Genomic DNA, 22,622 nt, shown 5'->3' on the forward strand with positions numbered 1-22,622 from the left:
TGCATTTCTAGTTATACCTCATCTGTGCATAGTCCTTTTCCTTAAAAGAACTTTATTTTTTAATATTTCTATTTATTTATTTATTTGGCTGTACAGGGTCTTCATTGCAGGATGTGGGATCTTTAGTTGCAGCTGGATGGCATCACTGACTCAATGGACGTGAGTCTCAGTGAACTCTGGGAGTTGGTGATGGACAGGGAGGCCTGGCATGCTGCGATTCATGGGGTCGCAAAGAGTCGGACACGACTGAGCGACTGATCTGATCTGACCTGTGAACACTTAGGTGCAGCATATGGGATCTAGTTCCCTGACTAAGGATCGAACCTAGGTCCCTGGCATTGTGGGTGTGGAGTCTTAGTGACTGGACCAACAGGGAAGTCCCAGAGAGAACTTTCAGTGAACAAAGATGTACTCCTAGATTTGGTGATGTTCAAACCCATTTCTAGAATCACATGGGCAGCAGATGTGATTTCAGAGTTGATCTTTAAGAACGATGGTGTGGCAAAGAGCATGCACATAAGGGGTGGGAAGTGATCAGTCCTTTGAAGCAGAGGGGCCTTGAGTTTGGCTCTCCCACAACTAACTGCTGGCTTTGGAGCAGCCACATTAGTTAGCTAAACTTCATTTTCTTTCATGTATAATTAGGTCAGAAGGACCTCTATTTTATATATATAAATATATAAAACCTGTATATATGTTATTGACACACTGATAATGTTGCATTTAAGAGTTGAATATTGTGAACATGTAAATTATCTCATTTAATATTCACCAAAGCTTTATGGGATACTATTGTAATCCTCATTTTATTAGTGAGTGATGACCCTCAGGTTGGGAGGGATCAAGAAATGAATGTGCCCACTACACACAGCTGCAAGATACAACAGAGAGAGAAACATCAGGAATAAAGACTTTAAGTAAATCTTCCAAATTAATGTTGTGACTTGGGAGTAAAATGTTTGAGTCCCAATTCTCAGGTTCTAATATCATAGAGGTCTGCTCTAGATGTGAATCTCTACCATAATTTTGTGCAGTGAGGCTGGGACGGTGGTGACCTTTTCTTCCTTTTGCCCCAAGCACACAGGTGGGTGGGACAGCTGAGGTTCCGGACTCCTTGGAGGAGCCTGTAGCCAGAGAAAGAAGGAGGTCTTTCTTTCCTAAACTCCTAACGTCCTAACTTCCGTTCCCTCTGTATCCCTAACTAAAACTATATTCATCCATACTTTTTTCTTTGCCCTCTTTCAACTTATTTCTTGTTATTACAATCTGAGATGTTGGAACTAAATAAATTTATTTTTCACTCTACATTTAAATAATTCCAGGGCTCCCTTTCATATTACAGTTTCTATTTCTTCAGTTCTTCATTTGGAGTCATCTCTCTCATGACTCTGAGTAAAGTTTTTTCAGGAAGGGTAGACAGGTAATACATCTTATGAAACCTTGTGTCTTTGAGAAATTGCTCCTGCTGGCTTTATTCACATGAATATCAGTTTATCTAGGTATGGGATTCATATGTCCTCTGTAATATGCATTTTTTCTCAAAGTCATAAAAATTGCTCCATTTTCTTCTCACATTCACTCTTCTTTCAATCGACATACTTTAAAAAAAAACTAAGAACTTTTTTCATTCCATATCCCTAAATTCCATAGAAACAGGATACAGACTATTTTGTCTATTTTGTACTTCACACAAGGCACTGAAAAATAGTTTTGGATGACTTGCTTCTCTCTCTTATTCTGGTTTATTATTTACCATAACTCTTCTCTGAAGTCCATATCCCATCTTTTCTCTTGTTTTCATCTTCATCTGTTTCTCCTTTGCTATAGATTCCATGCAGACTCTCAGCTTTGTCATATCTAACTGATTGTATTTTCTGCATTCTCAGTTCTGTTCTTTATTGCTTAAAAGAAGATTTACACCCTGCTCCTGAGTTTTCAGTTCTTTGAATTCTTTTCTTCTTAATTTCAGTCTAATACCTTCTCATCTTAGATTGTTGTGTTTTTGTTTCATCCTGATTCTTTTTTTTATAACTGAAGTAGAGGAGTTATCATCAAGAAAGGAGAAAAAACTATGAAGCCATTATACTGTACATCTTAAACTTTAAACGTATACAATGTTATATGTCAATTATATCTCAGTAAAACTGAAAAAAGACTATATTAAAATATATAAAATATAAAATTAATATTTTTAAAAGAAAAGAAAAAAAAGGGGGAAAGGGGCTTATAAAAAGGAAAGCCTGAGGACAGGAAGGACAAACCTTGATCTCTTCACAATTTGGTCCACTGGCGTGTCCCAGCAAAGTCAGTCCTATTCTTTTAAAAGTTTTAAAACTTTCTGAATTGAGTTAGCCATTCCAGAAAGGACTCTGAGAATGAAGAAACATGACACTTTGGCTTTTTTTCAACACACATTAAAAATTTTAAGGAGCAAGAAGTAAATAAGAAAATTCTGATTGTCCAAATTATTCTTTAACATGGGCCCTAAATTTTAATTTTTTCAAGTATTTACTAGATACTCAAATTAATGTGACTAATGCATTTCTTACATTAAGAACTTGTGGCTTATTGCATTGCTATGCTTTAATTAATACTTTATGAGACTTTCTTCTTACACATTGTAGTGGTTGCAGATCTCTATTTCTATAGAAGTCATAAGTCTCTATATCATGGCTATTCTTTCTATAAGTTTTCCATGTCAGTCGTTTTAAATTAGAGTTTACATGTGTTCAAACTGACATCTGATACTTTTATAAAATTAGCCATATTTGTTTTTGAGTTCTATTTGAAAAGCAGACTCATGTACATATATGTTTAATATGTTTGTACTCCTTGTGAGGGCATGTTTGCTCAGTCACTTCAGTCGTGTCTAACACTTTGCAACCTTGTGGACTGTAGTCCACCAGGTTCCACTGTCCATAGGATTCTCCAGGGAAGAATACTGGCACGGGCTGCCATTTCTTCCTCCAGGGGATCTTTCTGACCCAGGGATTGAACTCAAGTCTTCTGCATTGCAGGTGCATTTTTAAACACTTGAGCCACCAGAGAAGCCCTTTGCACTCCATAACTGGAAACAAACTATCTTTTTGAAGAAAATCCTCAATAGTATAAAACTGAGAAATTTTCCTAGGAAGCTTTGCTCACTTACTTTGGTTTGTCTTCTAAGTTGGGATGGAGATCATATTCTGTTGTTGAACATGAAAAACTGACGGAAATTTTTTGTATCTCCTTCCATAGATTCTTTACAGATTAAAAGAAAAATTTCAGCTTTCCCTGAGACAAGATAAAGAGAAAAATCAGGAGATCCACCTATCACCCATTGTGTTACAGCCTGCACATTCTGAGGACAAGACAGCCAACAGCATGGTCCAGCCTGAACAGGCTCCAAAGGTACTGAGTGTGGTTGTGGACCCTCAAGGCCGATACACTCCTGAGATCAAAGCTACCACCTCTGTCTGCCCTTCTCCTTTCAAAATGAAGCCCATAGGACTTCAGGAGAGGTAAGAACTTTTTCTAGATTCCCCTGACAGGTTGCTTTTTTTTTTAAAGAGTATTCCTAACTGAGAAGGATAGAACTAGACACGATTGGCATACTGGGTAGAATCGTTCATCACCAAATGAACACTAGGAGGAAGTGGTTTTTGTTGTCCCCTAAAAGAGTCTAGCTGTGTTATCAATAATCTTTCAGTCCCATCTGATTTTGATAAGACTTGGGTCTGGTGTAGACCCAAGTCGAGTCTTCTTCAACTACAGGAGAGCTTCTATAATCATTTATTGAGTGCTTTTTTTTTTTTAATTTTATTTTATTTTTAAACTTTACAAATTGTATTAGTTTTGCCAAATAACAGTATCACGTTTAATTGTCATCAAAACGCTAGTAGATAGAAGGTATGGGAATAAGAATATTTATTAGACATAGTAGAGTATTTCTCACCAAAGACCACATTCTTGTAAGAAGGTAGAAAGAGTCTATACCACAAGTTAATTTTTATAAAGTTTTGCCTCTGCTTCCCTTGAGCCAAACAAACAGTAAATATCCCAAGCTTCATGACGTTATTTTTGATGTTTACCTGCCTTTGTGATATACTTGTACTGGTCCGTTCCCATTTAAAGCAAATTTAAATAGGAAAACTAAAATATGCAAAATATTTAAATAAGGGGCTAATTCTTTGCTTCCTCAGAATTTTAAGTAAAGCTTTCCCGTGGTATGTCTTAAAATAAGAAGCTTTGTGCTTACATTTGAAATATGATTGATATTATATCCAACACTGCACACCAGGGTAGTGGGGAACTGAGAGCGTCTTCAGGTTCTTTCTCCCAGGTTCGTCCTCTGCTTATTTCCCTGGGTCTCCATTTTCTATCACTGTCCTTGTTGTTGCCTTAGGTTTTTAGATCATGTATGTAAATTTCGATTGTATTTTTTTATCACATGTGCACACATACACCCCACATTTCAGAAAATATATTTTGGGGCTTTAAGAATTGCAAAAGACCAAGTGGGTAATTCAAATTTCTTTGAAAATATTATCAAAGAACAATAAATGAAGTGAAAAGAAAGGAATTTGTTGCAGTTATCTCCAACGTCCTATAAGAGTACTTTGACTCCATCATGGAAGGGAAATGGAGAACAATCAAGTCATTCTTCCTACCTCCTCCCCCAGAAGCCTTGGTTTCCTTATGAATCTACTTGGGTCTACATGGACCATTCTCTTACTTAGATGCCACCAAATTGCTGTCTGGGCTGCAATCTTAAAAGGCAGACAAGATGAACTTTCTCCCTAAGGCCAACCGGAAGAATGACTCCAGACCCAGCTCAGCCATTTCTGGATTGAGTGATTTCTGTCTATCTGGGTCTTGCTTTCTTCTTCTGCAATATGAAGGAGCTAAACTTGACTTTTTCATTTCCTTCAGGCTCTTTTATGCTTGTTACCTAAATTAGTTTCAGGCCTTTATGTTTGCTTCAAAGAGAAACCTTGAAGAAGGTGTCTGAGCAGCAGTGGTGTAGAAAGGACAGGGTGGCAGAAAAGATCTGGTCAGATGAAAGTGATAAGGGGGTCACAAAGATGATTTAAAGTTGATAATAAAACTGACTGAAAATCAGACTAATTTTTATTAGCATCATGCACCACCAGTTCTGAGCAAGGTCAGCAGTTTAGTCCTCTGGGGAGAATCTATTTCCAGTATCCTGCCCTTTGTTGGCTACTTCTGGGCATGTTTGAATTTCAAGGGGCAGAAGGTTAAGTATCCATTAATTCATTGAAATGAAGTGAATGTTTAAGAAAGGATTGCACAGTGATGGTGTCTTGCTCCTCTTTGTGGTCTACTTGGGGGACTCTGGAGAGTAAGTGTGTGATCCGTATTAAGTGGATTCCCTGCCTCCTGGTCTACAGACTTCCCTGCATCCCCACTCATTGCCTTCCACTTCCTGCCTTGAGCAGGAAAAAACTCTTCTCTCCACAAGGGCTCCAGCTCCTCCCTCCCCACCCTGATAACTTACTCTATCAAATTTCTTCGTCTATGTTCAATGGCAACCTTTTTGCTGATGCAATGCCCTCAGCATGAAAATGGTTCTCTTTTGTATCAAAGAAACTCCCTTCATCCAGTCCTTCCTCTGATTTTTGTCTTTTCTTCCTTTCTCAGATGTGTCTTAAATAAGCAGTTTATTCGGTGCCTCTATGATCTTCTTTAAGTCTCCATCCTCACTGTTTCTCTCACATCTTCTTGCCAAGTATGTCAGTGGTCTAACCACCGAAGTCAGAGCACATGTTTTGTTTCTTTTTACATCCAACATTAACACCCACTTCCTGTTTGAAACTCTCTCTTCCTTTGGCTTCCAAGACATTAGTTTTCCAGTTCTTGAGTGGCTTCTTTTAGGCACTGATAAACTTTCTCCCCATAACTTCAGAGTTTCATCAGAGAGGTAGATTGAGCTGAAGATACTTCTTTAGGAATCAACCATGTAAAAGGTAGTAAGAGAAAAAGAGGAAGATGGTCTTGGATTACCTGTGTGTGGTTGAACTACCCAGAAAAGAGACAAGTGGTCCTGGGGTGAGGAGTGGAGGTAAGGAATAGGCAAGGAATATGGAGAAGGCAATTCAAGCATCGCTTTCTCTTGAAAGTCATTACCTCCTTCTGCTTCTTCCTCTCACCCACCTTCCAACCCAGATTCAGTTCCTTCTCCCCCATGTCCCTCTATCCTAGTCCCATAATCTTGTATGCATACAGTATTTATAAACTTCTTAGGTAAAATTTTTAATAATCTGTCTTACCCCATAAACTCTAAGCTTCTTTAGGGCACATATATGCTTTATTTGTCTCTTCCATATAAAACATAATTCCTAAAAAGCAAGAGCTCCTGTAAATAAATGCTGTAATGAATGTGTGAATGTTATATTGAATAAGCCTCAGGTTAACAGCCAGTTCTTGTAGGGAAACACCTTATTTATTCCATCATCCCTATTCTCATCCTGTGCTTCTACCATAATTCCCTTGCCAAGATGTCATAGTAATGAGGGTTTTAAGAGTGGTAAAAGATGAGAGATATACAGTGTTCCATATAGAAGAAACTTTTCTGAGAATTTTAAGCCTTAAAAGATAATTTATGTTTATATGTTCTAATGGTGCCTTTAAAACAGCCTTGTGTTTTATAGCCTTCCATCTCCTGATCCCAGAGTGAAATAATAATCCTCTGTTTATTGCATGAAAGTCTGGCTTCATTAAAATCACCGTGAGATCATAAAAGCTGCATTATGAGTCATTTGTCCCCAAAAATCTTTTGGGTCATACCATATAAATCTCTCATCCCTTAGGGGGAGAATCTATCCCTCTGACATAATTGATAATAGAATATAATTTTAAATTAAAAATAAATAAAGGAAAATATAGAGACTAACTGAATATGCTTGACTGAGTACAAAGGGTATACCCTGAAAATTATGCAGATTAAAGAATTTTAAGGGGACAGAGCAGTCCCCTTGTTTTCCTCTATTTCCAACTAGTCACCAGGTCATATGGATCCTTACTACTTGGATTTCCTCATTTTCAATTCCTCTCTTTGTAGCCATCACCCTGGAACTAGCTCTCATTACTTTATATTTACATTATTATGTCCTATGATTATAAAAATGGCATTAGGACTAATGGGATTATATATTTCACGTATATGACTTTATTTCATCATTTCTGTCTGATCTAATACTCTTCCCTCCCTCAGTTCATACTATACACTCTTCAGATTTATCTTGCTATAACAATACTTACATTATGTTACATTGCTGTGAATGAATCCTCAATAGCTCCCCTTTGCCTGCAGGATAAGGCACAGGCCACCTTGATGAGCCTTAGAGGTCCTGTACTATCTGGCTCTGAATGTTCTATTCACCACAATGCCCCCAAGTAAACCCTGCAGTCTGTTCTCAGTGGGCCGTGTCCCTGTCTATGTGTGCGGCTTTGTTCACCTGGTTCCTCCTCATCCTCCTTACCGCTATCTCTAGTCTCCAGGTCCCAACATGAAACTTACCTTCTACCTTTGGCCATGACCCCTACTGAAGCCCACAGTGTTTTTTAACACCTCTGCATTCTCACATGTACCACACTTCTAGCAGCGATTTTAATTAAAGAATCATTCAGAAAAGGACTGAAATGGGTTTTTGATAGATTGTACTGTCCCCTCACCAGCTTGTGAGAGTCTTAACGACAGGTACAGGCTCAAGATATTTCTGTGTGTTTCATATTCCCGTGTGTTCCGTGGTTCCTGTAAGCACAATATATTGTAAACACTTGAAAACTATTATGGAGTTAATTAAGTAATGCTCCTTTACATATGAGGATCTCAAATATTTATTTTAAAAATTCCATAAAAACAGATAGTCTAATGATAAACTATGAGCTGGGTCTCTGTGCTAATACTACTTGACATTTACTAAAAAAGTGACTCAAAAGGTTAAGTCCTTTTGGTACAGTTTTCCCAATCTACAAAATAGGTATGATAGTATCTGTTCGACCTTTTTTCAAAGGATACCATAAAATTAACAATCAATATAGGGACCTTCCCTGGTGGTCCAGCAGTCACACCGTTTCCACTGCAGGGGGCGTGGGTTCAATACCTGATTGGGGAACCAAGATCCCATGTGCAATGTACTGCAGACAATTTATTTTTTTAATTTTTAAAAATTTTTTGAATAAAATTTAAAAAACCCAATCAATACAAAATGATATTCTTCTTTTAAGAAGGAAAATTAAATCTAGTACTGTTTTCATTTTTCATTCTCCGATCTCATTCCATAAGTCTGTATTAAGTGAGTTTTATTTTTGAACTTAAGAATGTTGAAACTTCTTTTAAATTGATTTGATACAGTTGAACCTGCTATCCGACATCATAAATATTTTTAACTGTTGCTTGACTTACAGGTTTTCTCATCCTGTTTATAAATTTGGATATTTAATACTATTTAATAATTATTAATATCAAATTAAATCAATTTTCATCTAACAAAGAAATTCATTTCCCACTTGAGTCCATGAATTTGAGAGCTACATTCAGGTGCTTGCTCCACACTTTCTACATGTATAACTTGCTTGTTCACCAGTGATGAGAATAGCACATGCTGTGCAAAGGTCTTGTGACAGTTAAGCCAGACAACCAATGTCACAGGCTGGCTCAGCAGGAGGCCACGGTTAGCTCCTATTCCTTCTTCCTTTGTCCCACTCCTGTCCTCCTCAAATTCTTCTCTTGTCCCTCTCAAGGAAACTGTATTTTATAGCTGGTTTTTGCCAGCTTCCAAATGCCCAGTAAACAAGAGATCACACTCAGACCTTAGAATGGTACACTTTCTTCTGTATGAAGACAGAGAACTTGTAAATAGAAGTTTCTGAAGATTTCCCCTTTAGGCTATTGTGTGACTAATGGAGCCAATTTTATAGGAAGGAAATCAACAGGTAGATTCACATTATTTCCTCATTTTTCTCATCTGATTTTCTATTAGAAATAAAAAGCGAGCAAAGGCAATTAGAAAACTGTCCAGAAAGGAAGGATGGACTCATTATAACAAGGCACTCTCACTCCTGACTTAAATTTGCCTCAGAAATGAGTGAATAGGCGTATGGCATTAATGAAGGTTTTCTTCCTATGATAATCAAAGTCTCCCCAGACCTCCCAGGGTCACTGATACCCAATGACATTCATTCTCTAACTTTTCTTACACTGTACCACAGCATAGTTTGTTCTGGTGTCCATAAATACTGTGCAAATGATGAAAAAGCACCCGGGTATGTGAGTTTAAAGGTTTTGTTAGGGGTTGCAACCTGGCTGAGCCTGGGAGATTTCTTTCAGAGCTGGAAAGATGTCTGCAGTGGAGGAAGCAATGGAAATGCAGGCATCAACAAGAGAATGCTGAGTATTCTACACCTAAACTCAAAGCCTTTGTTTACTGTCATTTCCTTGGGGCAAGGGAAATGTCTTGACTTCCATTCCCCTGCCCTCCCTTACAGAGAGACATTTCAGTGCTCAAAAATTTTAACTTAGGAGAGCTGTGCAGTGTTTAGTTGCTCAGCCGACTCTTTGTGACCAGTCCATAAGGACTGTAACCTGCCAGTTTCCTCTGTCCATGGGGATTCTCCAGGCCAAGAATACTGGAGTGGATTGACATGCCCTCCTTCAGGGCGTCTTCCCAACCCAGGGATTGAACCCAGGTCTCCAGCATTGCAGGCAGATTCTTTGCCACAAGGGAAGCCCAAGAATACTAGAGTGGGTAGCCTATCCCTTTCTCCAGCAGATCTTCCCGACCCAGGAGTCAAACCTGGGTCTTCTGCATTGCCAGAGGATTTTTTTTTACCAGCTGAGCTACCAGGGAAGCCCTTAACTTAGGAGATACATACTTAATTGTTCCTCAACTGATCTCCCTTTGGAGATATAAAGTAAAGGAAAAAGTGTAGAATGTGTACAACTGAGCATCAGGGTACAAAGCATAAAAAATACTCTAGAAATTAATATCTGTATTCACCAAATGGACCCATGGGTGAAAGAGGGATTGAACTCCCTCATTTTCTGTTTAGTGAAACTGAGACCCAGAATCTCCTTTCTTAGTTGTTTCTTAGGTGTTAGATGAGGTTCCTTCCCAGGTAGCGCTAGTGGTAAAGAACCTGCTTACCCAGTGCAGGAGACATAAAGGACGCGAGTTCAATCCCTTGGTTGGGAAGATCCCCTGGAGGAGGGCACGGCAACTCACTCCAGTATTCTGGCCTGGAGAATCTCCATGGATGGAGGATCCTAGAAGGCTTTATGGTCCATAGGGTCATAAAGAGTCAGACATGATTGAAGTGATTTAGCTATGCCCTAAAAGCAGCCTGAGACAAGGATTCTTGTCCCAAGTGATTTAGAGAAAGCTTCTGGGAGAAGCCTAAAGGTAAGTAGGGGAACCAAAGAGATGATTTGCATTGACGTCTGGCCTCAGCCTGATCACACAGGGAAAGCTGGAACGTGAGACGTTCCACCTTGAGGGCATCTGTACCCCCATGTCAGTCAGCCATTGACTTCAGGCCACCTGAGGATGGTGGAGGCATTACTCCCCAGGTACTGCGGGACTAGGCCACTCCCACAGCCGGGGGCGATTCTCCAGAGAAGTGGCAGCTGCGTGCCATCCTCGATCAATACTCCCAGCAGCTGGGGAGGAGAAGGTGCAGGCACCAGTCTAGTAAACGTGATCTGGGTGGGGAACCAAGAGCGTTACTCCACTCACCAAAGGTGATGACACCAGTTATAACAGAGCCGAGTTTATATTCCAGATTTCCTTGATCTTTCCAGGCTGTTGTGCACATACCATAAAGCCTCCTTCAAATAAACACTATTTGTTCTAGTGGAATTTAGAACCCGGCACCATGGAACACTGTCTATCAACCACGGTTCATTGGCTCAGCCTGACAATATGAGGATAATAATATAACAAACAACCCTTTAGAGATCAATCCTACTGAACTCCAAGTAACGTCAATGAAATTAACTCAGTGAGATGTAGTGACCCTTTATATGCACTTTCTCATTTAATCCTCACAAGGGACTTATTATCCCCTCCTTACAATCAGGAAACAGAATTTACATTATTGCCAAAATAGCAGAATAGTAAATTTCTAGGGATGAGAAAATGACAAACAGAATTCGAACCCATGCAGTCTGGCTCCAGAGAACATTCTTCCAACTGGTACTATATTGTGGGGGTGGGGGGAAGAAATTTGGGGGGTGTGGCACATTCCTGTCTTTTATGGAAAATATGTGAAAAATATATTATAAATCAGTATGTTTATGGAGTGTCATGCTGTTATTCCTCTTAACAAATTTCATGCTTGGCTTTTGGAATGCTTTTTGGTTTCTAAATCAAGTAGAATTCAGCTTTATTGTGTATGCATGTATATATATATTTATTGGCTGTGCCTTGGCAGTTTAAACATGGGACCTAATCACTGGACCACCAGGGAATTCCTCTAGATATCGGTTTTATGAAATTAAGTTTCAAAATGTTCAAGGCAGATAACGATCTCATGGCCCATCTAGAAACTCACTGTCAGCCGCAGGTTTTTCTCGCATCTGGTTGCTCCCACTCCAGAAGCCTGGTGGTAATCCAACATGAAGGACCAAGATGGTGGCAAACACAAATATAGTAAAGAAGGCAGTCTGAAAGGGAGACATGAGGCAGCAGCTCAGAAAATTCAAGTCAAAACTGCTCTCAAGGGTTGTGGCAGGGAGGTCTCTATTGTTCAAACAGCCTGAATAATAACTAAGTCCATGTCACCAGCCACTGTGCCTGCATGGGAAGAGAAGTTGAATAACGAAAGGTAGCATACTGACCACTCACCTACCACATGCTGCCTGCCACCAGGCTAATGTATTGATTTCATCTCCTCCACTCTTCACAGCATCCCATGAGGCAGGTACTATTTTTATTCCTTCTTGCAGGCAAGCTAACAGAGAGAGATTGAATATCATGCACAATGTCACAAAGAAATAAAGATGGAGTGGAAGGGTTAAATCTGAACAGTCTGGCTCCAAAATCTGCACATATCCACTCTGTTCTACATCCTCCTAGATAATACAGATGATAACACTTTAAACTTCTCTTATTTTATAATCATATCCTTACAAAATGTTTTTATGAGGATGTCCATGTTTGGGGAGGCTTTGGAAACATGCTGCAGCCCTTCATTAATGAGGAACATCAAGCAGGTTTTTTCTTTATTTGTAGGATAGGCACAATCACATTTTTCTAAAGGGGAATGAGATTCTGAAGGGTTAGAACAAAGCTTTATATGGTTCTTTATTATTTTTTAAAAAAAACACTGGAATTGAAAGGATGGAGGCGAAAGTTTTTAAATCTGCCTTAAATTTTTTATGGTAAATGAGGCAAGTTAATAGTGGTAAATGAAAGAAATGACAGTGGCTACAACCCAGGAAGAGTAGAACAGAAATCAAGATATATTTTTAAGGAATTAAATGTAGCAATGTTCTGCCTAAAAAGGTTAAAATTGGCCATCACTTATTGCGAGCACAGACCTAGCTTCTCTCCAAGCAGACTGAAATGTTTGAGCCTGTGTGAATAAGTCCCGAGAGTGCAGACGTGGAAGTAGCTCTACTGACAATCACTATAATAGCTCCTTTCCCCTCTCCACCTTCCTTTCTTCCCCACTCATGGCCCTTGGCAGAGTAACAGAGTAAGTCCCACTGGGTCCTCTTACTGCCCTTTCTTCCACCAGACCACCCTTCCCACAGGTTGCCTCATCCTGAGATTCAAGTAAAAAGGGCTTCTCAGAACATCATCCCACCCCATTCTTCAACATCTATGAACTTGAAACCTGATCCTGACACTGGCTTCCAGCTTTACGAGGTGATCTCTGTGTCCACTCACACTATGGGGTACAAATTTCAGCAGGCTTCTGGGAAGTCTTAAGGCCATTCTGTAGGGTCTGACCTATTTTTTAAAGAGAATTATGTGCTTCCCCCAAACAGCATGATGATAGCATTTCAACAGAGTTCTTGTCCTGACCTTCAAGGAGAGGTTGTGTGGTATAATTGTTTGAGGTTCATATTGACCAATTCCTCTTTCCATGATTAAATTAGAATTTCACTGTGGAGAGTTCTAAATGCACTGCTTTTTAGAAAAAATTTATTTTATATTGGAGTATAGTTGATTAACAATGTTGGCTAGTTTCAGGTGTACAGCAAAGTGATTCAGTTATACACATACATGTATCTATTCTTTTTAACCCTCTTTAGGGCTCCCTTTATGATTCATTTGGCAAAGAATCTGCCTGCAATGCAGGAGACATGGGTCCCATCTTGGAGTCAGGAAGATCCCCTGGAGAAGGAAATGGCAACCCATTCCATTATTCTTTCCTGGAGTATTCCATGGACAGAGTAGCCTGGCAGGCTGCAGTCCATGGGGTCACAAGAGTCAGACATGACTGAGTGACTAAACCACCAGCACTACCTTTCAAATTGCTTTCTGTTTAGGTGATTACAGAATATTGAGCAGAGATCCATGTCCTATACAGTAGGTCTTTGCTGCTTCTCTATTTATGTATAGAGAACTCTCAATCTATCCCTTTCCCCTACCTTTCTCCCTTGGTAACTGTAAGTTTGTTCTCTAAGCCTGTGAGTCTGCTTCTGATTTGCCTGATAAGACAAATAAGCTCATTTGTCTTATTTTTTTTAGATTCCCCATACAAGAGATAACATGATATTTGTCTTTCTTTAAAGTCAGATTTCTAGTCTTTGCTAGCAGACCATGTTACAGATCTTGGTGTACAGGTTGACAGAATTAGGTAAAATAGCCCTTTTTGGAGAAGTGTTTTAATCAGGGCAGGCACAGACAATTCCCAGAGTATTTGGCTTCCTATTTTGAGAGAGTCCAGCTCTGAATCTCGGTTACTGTGTCAGGAGATTTTAGCTTATAGGCAAAGTCGTTAGCTTTTGGAGTTATTTGAAATGTGTCATAAAGCTACAGCTCGGGGTCCTACTCTCTGCATTTAAAGGACTGTATGAATATTTGTTTTCCTGTAAGGTGGTGTTCTACTCTGTTCTTATCAGATTTTCCAGCTCTTGATACATGACCTCTTTTAGAAACACACTGAAAAATCACAGATCACTCACAGGAGATGACTTTAGCAAAATTATTTTTCAACCGATGGATTGGTTTGGTTTTTCACCTGTAAGTATATTACAGACATAAAAGTGTCATTTCCATTTAGCAATTCATCATGATTTGTTGTTCAATCGCTCAGTCATATCCAGCTCTTTGCCACCCCATGGACTGTAGCACACCAGGCTTCCCTGTCCTGTACCATCTCCCAAAATTTGGTCAAACTAATGTCCATTGAGTTACTGATGCCATCCAACCACGTCATCCTCTGTCATCCCCTTCTCCTCCTGCCTTCAATCTTTCCCAGCATCAGGGTCTTTTCCAATGAGTTGGCTCTTTGCGTCAGGTGGCCAAGGTATTGAGGCTTCAGCTTCAGCATCAGTCCTTTCAATGAACATTCAGGGTTGATTTATTTAGGATTGATTGGTTTGATCTCCTTGTAATCCAAGGGACTCTCAAGAATCTTCTCCAACGTCGTAGTTCAAAAGCATCAGTTCTTAGCTCTCACATCCATACATGATTACTGGATTATCTGGGTATAATTTAAACAGGGTAGCAAGGCTCTGTTTTCTGATAGGTTCTGAAGTCCGCCCAGTCCATCTGATTGTATTGATAGTACTATGGGGAAATAGTGCCCTCCAGTGGATAACTGCATGTTGAAGCAATTATTAGTCTCATCTAGTCTCTAAGAGTTGGGCAGGACTGAGCGACTTCACTTTCACTTTTCACTTTCATGCATTGGAGAAGGAAATGGCAACCCACTACAATGTTCTTGCCTGGAGAATCCCACGGACAGAGGAGCCCAGTGGGCTGCCGTCTATGGGGTCGCACAGAGTCGGACACGACTGAAGCGACTTAGCAGCAGCAGCAGCAGGGAAAGGAAGCTGGCTCTTGTTTTTGTTAAAAAAAAAAAAATCCATAATGACTTCAATGTCCTCTCTGTCAGATGAAGCCTAATCTTTTTTGGCAGATACTTTAGAAAAAGGTCTCTGTAACTTGAGAGCAAATTGGTGTGAACGTTCTCAAATATGATATGCTTTCTAAAAATGCTTAGCTTCTAATCATTTTCATTTCTCATTAAATCCACAAGTAATTTTAAAGACAATGTGTCAGATGGAATTATTATTGCCTACTATGTCTTATAATATATGAATTCTTATATTTAGGAGCCATTTCCCTCCCCTAAATCAGAGGTTTGAATATAAGCCTCAGTATTTCTTCCCTTTTCCAGCCTTTTCACCCTGCCTGCCTCACTCCTCATTCCCCCCCACCCCCTTTTTCCTCTGGATTCTGATTTCCCTACTTGGTGGTGTCGATAGCACAATGCCTGATACATACTACACGTTCCTTAAATATTTGTTAAGTCTCAATATGGAAAGGGCTTTCCTGGTGGCTCAGATGGTAAAGAACCCACCTGCCCAATACAGGAGACGCAAGAGACTCAGGTTCAGTCCTTGGGTTGGGAAGATCTCCTGGAGAAGGGACTGACTACCTACTCCAGTATACTTGCCTGGAAAATTCCATGGACAGAGGAGTCTGGCGGACTACAGTCCACAGGGTCGCAAAGAGTCAGACACAACAGAGCATGCATGCACGATGTGGAAAAAGAAATAAGTTCTTAAAATTAGGTTTATTCTATGGAAAGAAATACTTCAAAAAAAAATAATAACAGATGATCCCCATCATTGCTCCATTGCTTCCAGACAGAAGTCCTCTCTGATTTCTGGCCTCATGAACCACCACGAGGGGCTGAGAGACTCCCCTTGTCTGTCCTGGATCTCACACTGCATCACAGGGCACGAACAGACACTTATAAAAACCCTCATTCTCCTGCTCTGAGTATGGTTTCCTGACTCATTAGTTTCACTCTTGTTACATTTTATTTGCTGTTGAATTTTGGTCCCTGAGTTAGCATCTTGTTACTAAATATTCAAAATAATATTCTTCTCCTGATAGAATCTTTAGTCTACCCACAGATTCTAAAAGACAAATTGGAATTTTAAACCCACTTGAAGCAATAACGTGAGTAGAAATGATTAAGTGCTAAAGGACCTATGAGAGTGAATACATTAAAAGTACAGCAAAGACCTGCTATATAGCCTGAAGGAATAGACCTCAAACCTGTATCCTTGGCCACATTAGTCTCTGACAGACACTCAACACTGCATCCTTTTTCCAGTCTGTCTTTTTTTCAATCATTCTCTTTCTCATTCCTCAGGGCACCTTTTATAGATCTGTACTGTCCTCCTTCCCCACTCCAGTACTCTTGCCTGGAAAATCCCATGGGCAGAGGAGCCTGGTAGGCTGCAGTCCATGGGGTTGCAAAGAGTCGGACACAACTGAGCGACTTCATTTTCACTTTCATGCATTGGAGAAGGAAATGGCAACCCACTCCAGTGTTCTTGCCTGGAGAATCCCAGGGACGGGGGAGTCTGGTGGGCTGCTGTCTATGGGGTCGCACAGAGTCAGACATGACTGAAGCGACTTAGCAGCAGCAGCAGCAGCAACTGTCCTCCTTAAATTCCCTTCCTTCTTCCCCCACTCTATCCACAGAAAAAAATAAAGACCTCTGGGAACAAAATATCTTTAAACATACCACACACACACACAGAGACCCATATGAATCTCCTAAGAGCTCATTCATCTGTTTCCTTACTTCCTAGTTTCACACGTAGTAGGGGTTCTTTAAATATTGGTTACATGATCCAATGTTAGCATTATTCATGTTTCAGCTGTGAAATGTCCCTTTAGTTCTAGAAAGCCCCAGCACAGAGGAAGCTTCTCACTCGCCATTTCATTCTTGGTGCTTACTTTCTCCAACCACTTATGGTGACCAATGAGCTTTTTCGATTTTTTTTTTTTCTTAGGCCTATCTGCTCCTGTTTAATGAAGAGTCTTATAAAATTAAAAAGATTCTATCCCAAACTTGGTATTGTAGCATAAATATGCATCGAAACACTTGAACAAGAAACATTATGCAGTTGAATGAGTCTACATTTGTGAAGTAACAGGTTACAAATCTGAGGGCTCAGATCAAGAGATTGAAAGTTTTTCCAGGAGAGGCAGGATTTCTTCATCTTTGAATATTCTGTAGAGCTTGAATGGGTGACTATCCTTATCCTTGTCTTTACTTTCTTATTGCACATTTTAAAATACCAACCTTCTTTTTTAAAAGTAATCATAGGCATTTTGCAGAAGGAGGTGACCCTTATGATCTCAACCATGGTGATAATGGCTTGATTTGCCATCACTGTTTTGTAGAAGACAGTTTATTTCTTGAACCAGCCTTTAAAGTGTATTATCTTTTAAAATGTTTTATTGCCCACTCCATCCTCATAATTCATGGAGGGTTAAATATATCATGGGCAGAAACTAATAGGAAAAAGCTCTTATTTTAGCCAAAATTTGTACAAGAGAAGGACTTAGGTAACTGGAACAGTTTAGAATAGAGTAAATTTCCTTCCAGTTGAATGGGTGAGAATTCAAGAATGCAAGTGATAAAGCCTTATGCATATGTAAGGTATGGGGGCAGATTTTATGTATTTTGTGATTTGGGCAGATTGAGTCCAAGAGCTTGGTTGGTACGTATTCTGGAAGAATGCACACAGAAATATTATTAGAGCGATTGGTCCCTCCATCAAATGTGAAATCCTTGACAGCCATGCTCTCAGCAAATGTGTGAGTAATGCCCCCAAATTTTCTAATTTCTGTTTTAAAAACCCTTCCATATATGACCTGTAGGGGGAGCACTGAAACAACAATATACTTACAGAGTGAAAATGTACTCCTCGGTGTATAATAGAAATTCCCAAGCAATATTCTGCAGCTATACAGATCAAGGTGGGGAGGGTGTCTCATGAAATCTTGACTATGGTGTCAATAAGAGTCATTCCGAAATACATTTGTTATGGGTTATCCTGCCCTGAGGTGGGAGCATATGCCCAAAGTCAATTGGCATTAGAACGTCAAAACCCTAAAAATATTAATAATAAGTAAAGTAATAAAACATGGCTTACACATGATTATATGACCCCACACATTATCATCCTTCAAAATACTACACTGTGTCGTTTAGTGTAGTGAACGAAGCTGTAGGCTCCTTGGGATAAGGATGATGTCTTACATCATTAATACTTGTATTGCTTATCAAGGTACCTGGGGCACATTAGACCTTAACAAGGGCTGACTCCCCCCTCTCAGGTGATGCAGTTGGTAAAAATCTCCCTGCCAATATGGGAGATGTAAGAGATGTGGGTTCCATCCCTGGTTGGGGAAGATCCTCTGGAGAAGGAGACGGCAACCATCTCCAGTATTCTTGCCTGGGAAATCCCATGGACAGAGGAGCCTGGCGGGCTACAGTCCATGTGGTTACAGAATCAGACGCGAATAAGCACACATGCGCTGAGCTGTGCTGTAATGCACCCCTCTCTCATCTCCACTCGCTGTTGGTGGCGGTAGTCATGTGGTAGGCATGGTGGTAGTCTGGAAGTAGGTGGTGATAATAGTAGAACTAGGGCATTCTTGAAAAACCAAAAATACCACATTTTAGAGTGGTAAACCTTAGAACAGTGGTTCCCAAACATAATTTTACATCGTATTCCCCTAAGGGCTTGCCAGGTAGCACTAGTGGTAAAAACCTGCCTCTCAATGCAGAGGACATAGAGACATGGGTCAGGATCCCCTGGAGGAGGGTATGGCAAGGCACTCAGTATTCTTGCCTGGAGAATCCCATGGACAGAGGAGCCTTGCAGGCTACAGTCCCTAGGATCCCCTGGAAAAGGCAATGGCAACCCACTCCAGTATTCTTACCTGGAGAATCCCATGGACAGAGAAGCTGGCAGGCTACAGTCCATGGGGTCACAAACAGTCAGACACGACTGAAGTGACTCAGCATGCAGCGTGCACACAGAGATGTTTATAATGAATATAAATCCAAAAATAACTCCTAGAAAAACTGTTGCTTACTCTCAGATACATTTTTCATTGGCCACTTGGAAACCTGATTGCAGTAAAAAAAAAAAAAAAGTGATAATTTCTCTTAGAAGTTCTTTTGTGAAGTTTTCTTTTGTACTTCTTTATGATTAATTTTAATACATTATGTACCATTTATGCTGAGAAGTTAAATATTCTGATTTTTTTATCATTATAACCCATTCTAAAATTGACATTTTATCTTATCATTATAATTAAAGTCTTTAATCACCTTTTCTCAAAAGTAATTCAGTTTTTTAATGTTCAGCAAAAACTCCTCTCCAGGAGGACTTTTATATCAATAATGTCTGAGTGTTTTAATCTTCTGAGAAAGAAAAAATTAAGACTGGGACCCAGAACTCAATATCACCCAGCATGGGGCCCTTACAAGTTTATGAGACAGTTTCAAGATTTCTTCTTTACTATATTGCCACCTGAAGCCTTTTGTATGATCAAATATACAGCAATAAACATGTGGCATCTTTAACACCAGGTAGGAATTTTAATATATATATTATTTCTACCAAAAACCAATCCCACCCCGCCAACTCTTCCCCATAATCTTCCCTGTATGTACCAAAATTTTGAAAAAAAAAAATTTGAAAAGAGGAAATGGAAATAGTAGGAAAGAACCTTATTTTTTAAATGCAAGCTATCCCACAATGACAATAGTAATAACAGTTAACATTATATTGAGTGTTTACTACATTCCGGGCACTGTTCCAAATGCTTTACGTGTGTAGCTTAAATACAAAACAGTCCTGCAGTTATTACCCCTGTTTAACAGGAGGAACATGGACCCAAGAAGTTTTATCACTTGCTCAAGCTGGTCGTGGGAACCATAAAAAGAATATAGGTGATCTGGCCTCAGACTCCAAGCTGTCAACTGTTGTACATACATTTCTAGGGCATTAAATTTCTACCTAGATTTGAAGCCTGATTTTTGTGTTATAGTGTCTTGCTCACAACAGACACAACACATAGATATTTGTTGCATCGAATTGGATTTCTGATGAAATGTTCCTGAATTCAACTGACCAAAATACAAGCAAAAAGATAGAGTAGACCTTTTGAAAAAGAAGTGGAAGGATGAGGAGGGGGAGAGGGAAGCGGGGAGGGGTAGTAGGTTGGGGAAAGAGGAGAAGCAAGAGGAGGAGGAAGGGTGAGGGCATCGTTCCTTACTGGGCTTCAGCGTGGGTCCCCTGGACAGTGTCTAAAAGTTATGTTGAAAACATCACCTGTCTTCATGATCAGTCTCTGATATGAGTCTACACAAGAAGCAATACTATTTAATTATGATTTTCTTATTTAGGCTTAGGTCCTAGAAGACCCTCCCTTAGCAAAGAGAGATAAACTCATTGAGTTTGCCTTCAACCAGAGTTTTGTTGGAGTCCTGAATGGTGAATCCATTCATCCTAGAACTTAAGAGATAGTCCAGAAATAAAGTCATCATTTGGCTCATCTGTCTCAGAGTCAGATGTTTAACCCTTTAATACTTAAAGTTTCAGGACAGTTGGTAAGGGAAACAATAAATAAAGTATTGCTATGTCATTATTATAAAAATAATCACTTTGTTCTGATTGTTTTCCATTCTTTCCCACCATTTTCTCTATTCTATTAAAATGGTTTGTACCACAAGGACAATTGTCAGTTTATATAAACTCACCCAACTTAGCTGTTGGTACATTTTTTTTTTTTTAACCAGTATTCAGTTCCCAAATCAAGAACTGGGGAATCTGAAAATATTTAGTGACAGAAGCATAAAAATGTAATACATTGAAAAGATTTAGATTTCCTGACTAAAATTTAGAGCTTTTCCTAGATTTAGTGGATAATTTTACTCCATTGTCCTTTATTTATTCTTAGCATAGCTTGAGGGGATTGTTTTCAGGATAATGTCAGGATAATTGTTCAAAACTGAGCTATGGGCCAACCCAAGGGCATTCTCCTGGGAGCAGTTAAGCTAAAACATACAAAAGATCTCTCCTCCTATCAAAATTATCTCTTCTTAAAGATAAATGAGGAAAGGTTTGACATAAGATAAAGATAAAAGCAAAATAAATCAGTGACTAAATGTCTTATGTGATCTGAGGACATAGTTAGATGGCAAATACATTACGTCTCTCAGTCTCTTCATGCTGGCTTTATAACGTGATAATATATAAGATGTCTTTTGTACACAGTTGACAACCTTCCTTTCTCAGAAAGATAGTGTTGACCATGAGGCTGTGCAAAATGTTGGTAGATATGAGAAATCAATGTTTATCCAACTCATTAATTTTTTTCAATTTTTAATGTACTATACAAATAATATGTTCTTACTGCAGAAGTGTTGAAAGCATATTTAAGCCAAAACAAAAGCATAGCAGTTATTTCATGGTCAGTTCCACCACCAGAGGGAACCACCATGAACACTTTTTATATATCCCTCTAGACTTACATGCACACATACACATCCTCACACACACCAGACCTCTACTAATCGATGGTAACTGTAAGAACAAGCATCAGCCGTAGTTTTAACAGTAGCAGTAGCAGTGTTAGCTATCAAAGGTGAGCTAGCAATATCAGTAACAGGAGAATCCATAACCACAGTAGTTGTAAATGCAGAGAAAGCTGTGATGATTGTAGCAGCTGTCTTGGCAATGGAAATGGCATCAGTAGCAGCACAGTAGCATAATATTAATAATATCAGCTAAGAGTTACGTAGCACTTACCATGTACTGAGCACTGTTCTAAGTGTTTCACATGCTATGCTATGCTAAGTCACTTCAGTCGTGTCCGACTCTGTGTGACCCCATAGACGGCAGCCACCAGGCTCCCCCGTCCCTGGGACTCTCCAGGCAAGAACACTGGAGTGGGTTGCCATTTCCTTCTCCAATGCATGAAAGTGAAAAGTGAAAGTGAAGTCGCTCAGTCGTGTCCGACTCCTAGCGACCCCATGGACTGCAGCCCACCAGGCTCCTCCATCCATGGGACTGTCCAGGCAAAAGTACTGGGGTGGGGTGCCATTGCCTTCTCAGAAGTGTTTCACATAGACTGTCTCAATTAATTTCCACAACAACCTGATGAAGTAAATGTATTAGTGTATCCCCATTTTTACAGATGAGAAAACTGATGTACATTCCAGTTAGAACTTGGCCAAGATCACACAGTCTTCATTTAATCTTAGCCAGAAGGCCAAGAAGAGATCAAGATCACCCAGTCTTAAGGGACAGAACCTGAATTTGATCCCCAGCCAGTCTGACCCTGTAACCCACTTTAACCAGGATGCTGGTAGTAATAACATGAATTCTAAGATATAGTATGAGTAGTATTTTACAATTTACCTATTTATTTATATTATGAATGGATGAATTTTGAGAATGATCCTGAAATTGGAAAAATAGAAGAGGAAGATATGAACTAGCTTCCCAAAAAACATCTCTTTCAACTAAAATGATCATTTCTTACAATTTTCAAAGTAAAGTGTCTTTCAAAGATAATATATTTTGCAAACATTTCTGCCCCCTTTTCCATTAGCCC

The 22,622-nt window shown here is 39.5% G+C and overlaps 1 protein-coding gene across 5 annotated transcripts in view; it reads left to right on the top strand.

The window, feature by feature from the left end:
- PTPRR (protein tyrosine phosphatase receptor type R) overlaps positions 1 to 22,622 on the top strand; it is a 274,630-nt gene that overhangs the window by 171,927 nt on the left and 80,081 nt on the right. For all 5 annotated transcript variants that reach the window (XM_070789282.1, XM_019960806.2, XM_070789283.1 and 2 more), the window contains one exon: positions 3,238 to 3,500. In XM_070789282.1, coding sequence (XP_070645383.1) covers positions 3,238 to 3,500 — 263 coding nt within the window. The remainder of the gene's footprint in view (positions 1 to 3,237; positions 3,501 to 22,622) is intronic.

Source organism: Bos indicus, chromosome 5, assembly GCF_029378745.1.
Source record: "Bos indicus isolate NIAB-ARS_2022 breed Sahiwal x Tharparkar chromosome 5, NIAB-ARS_B.indTharparkar_mat_pri_1.0, whole genome shotgun sequence".
In the NCBI taxonomy this organism is placed as follows: Eukaryota; Metazoa; Chordata; class Mammalia; order Artiodactyla; family Bovidae; genus Bos; species Bos indicus.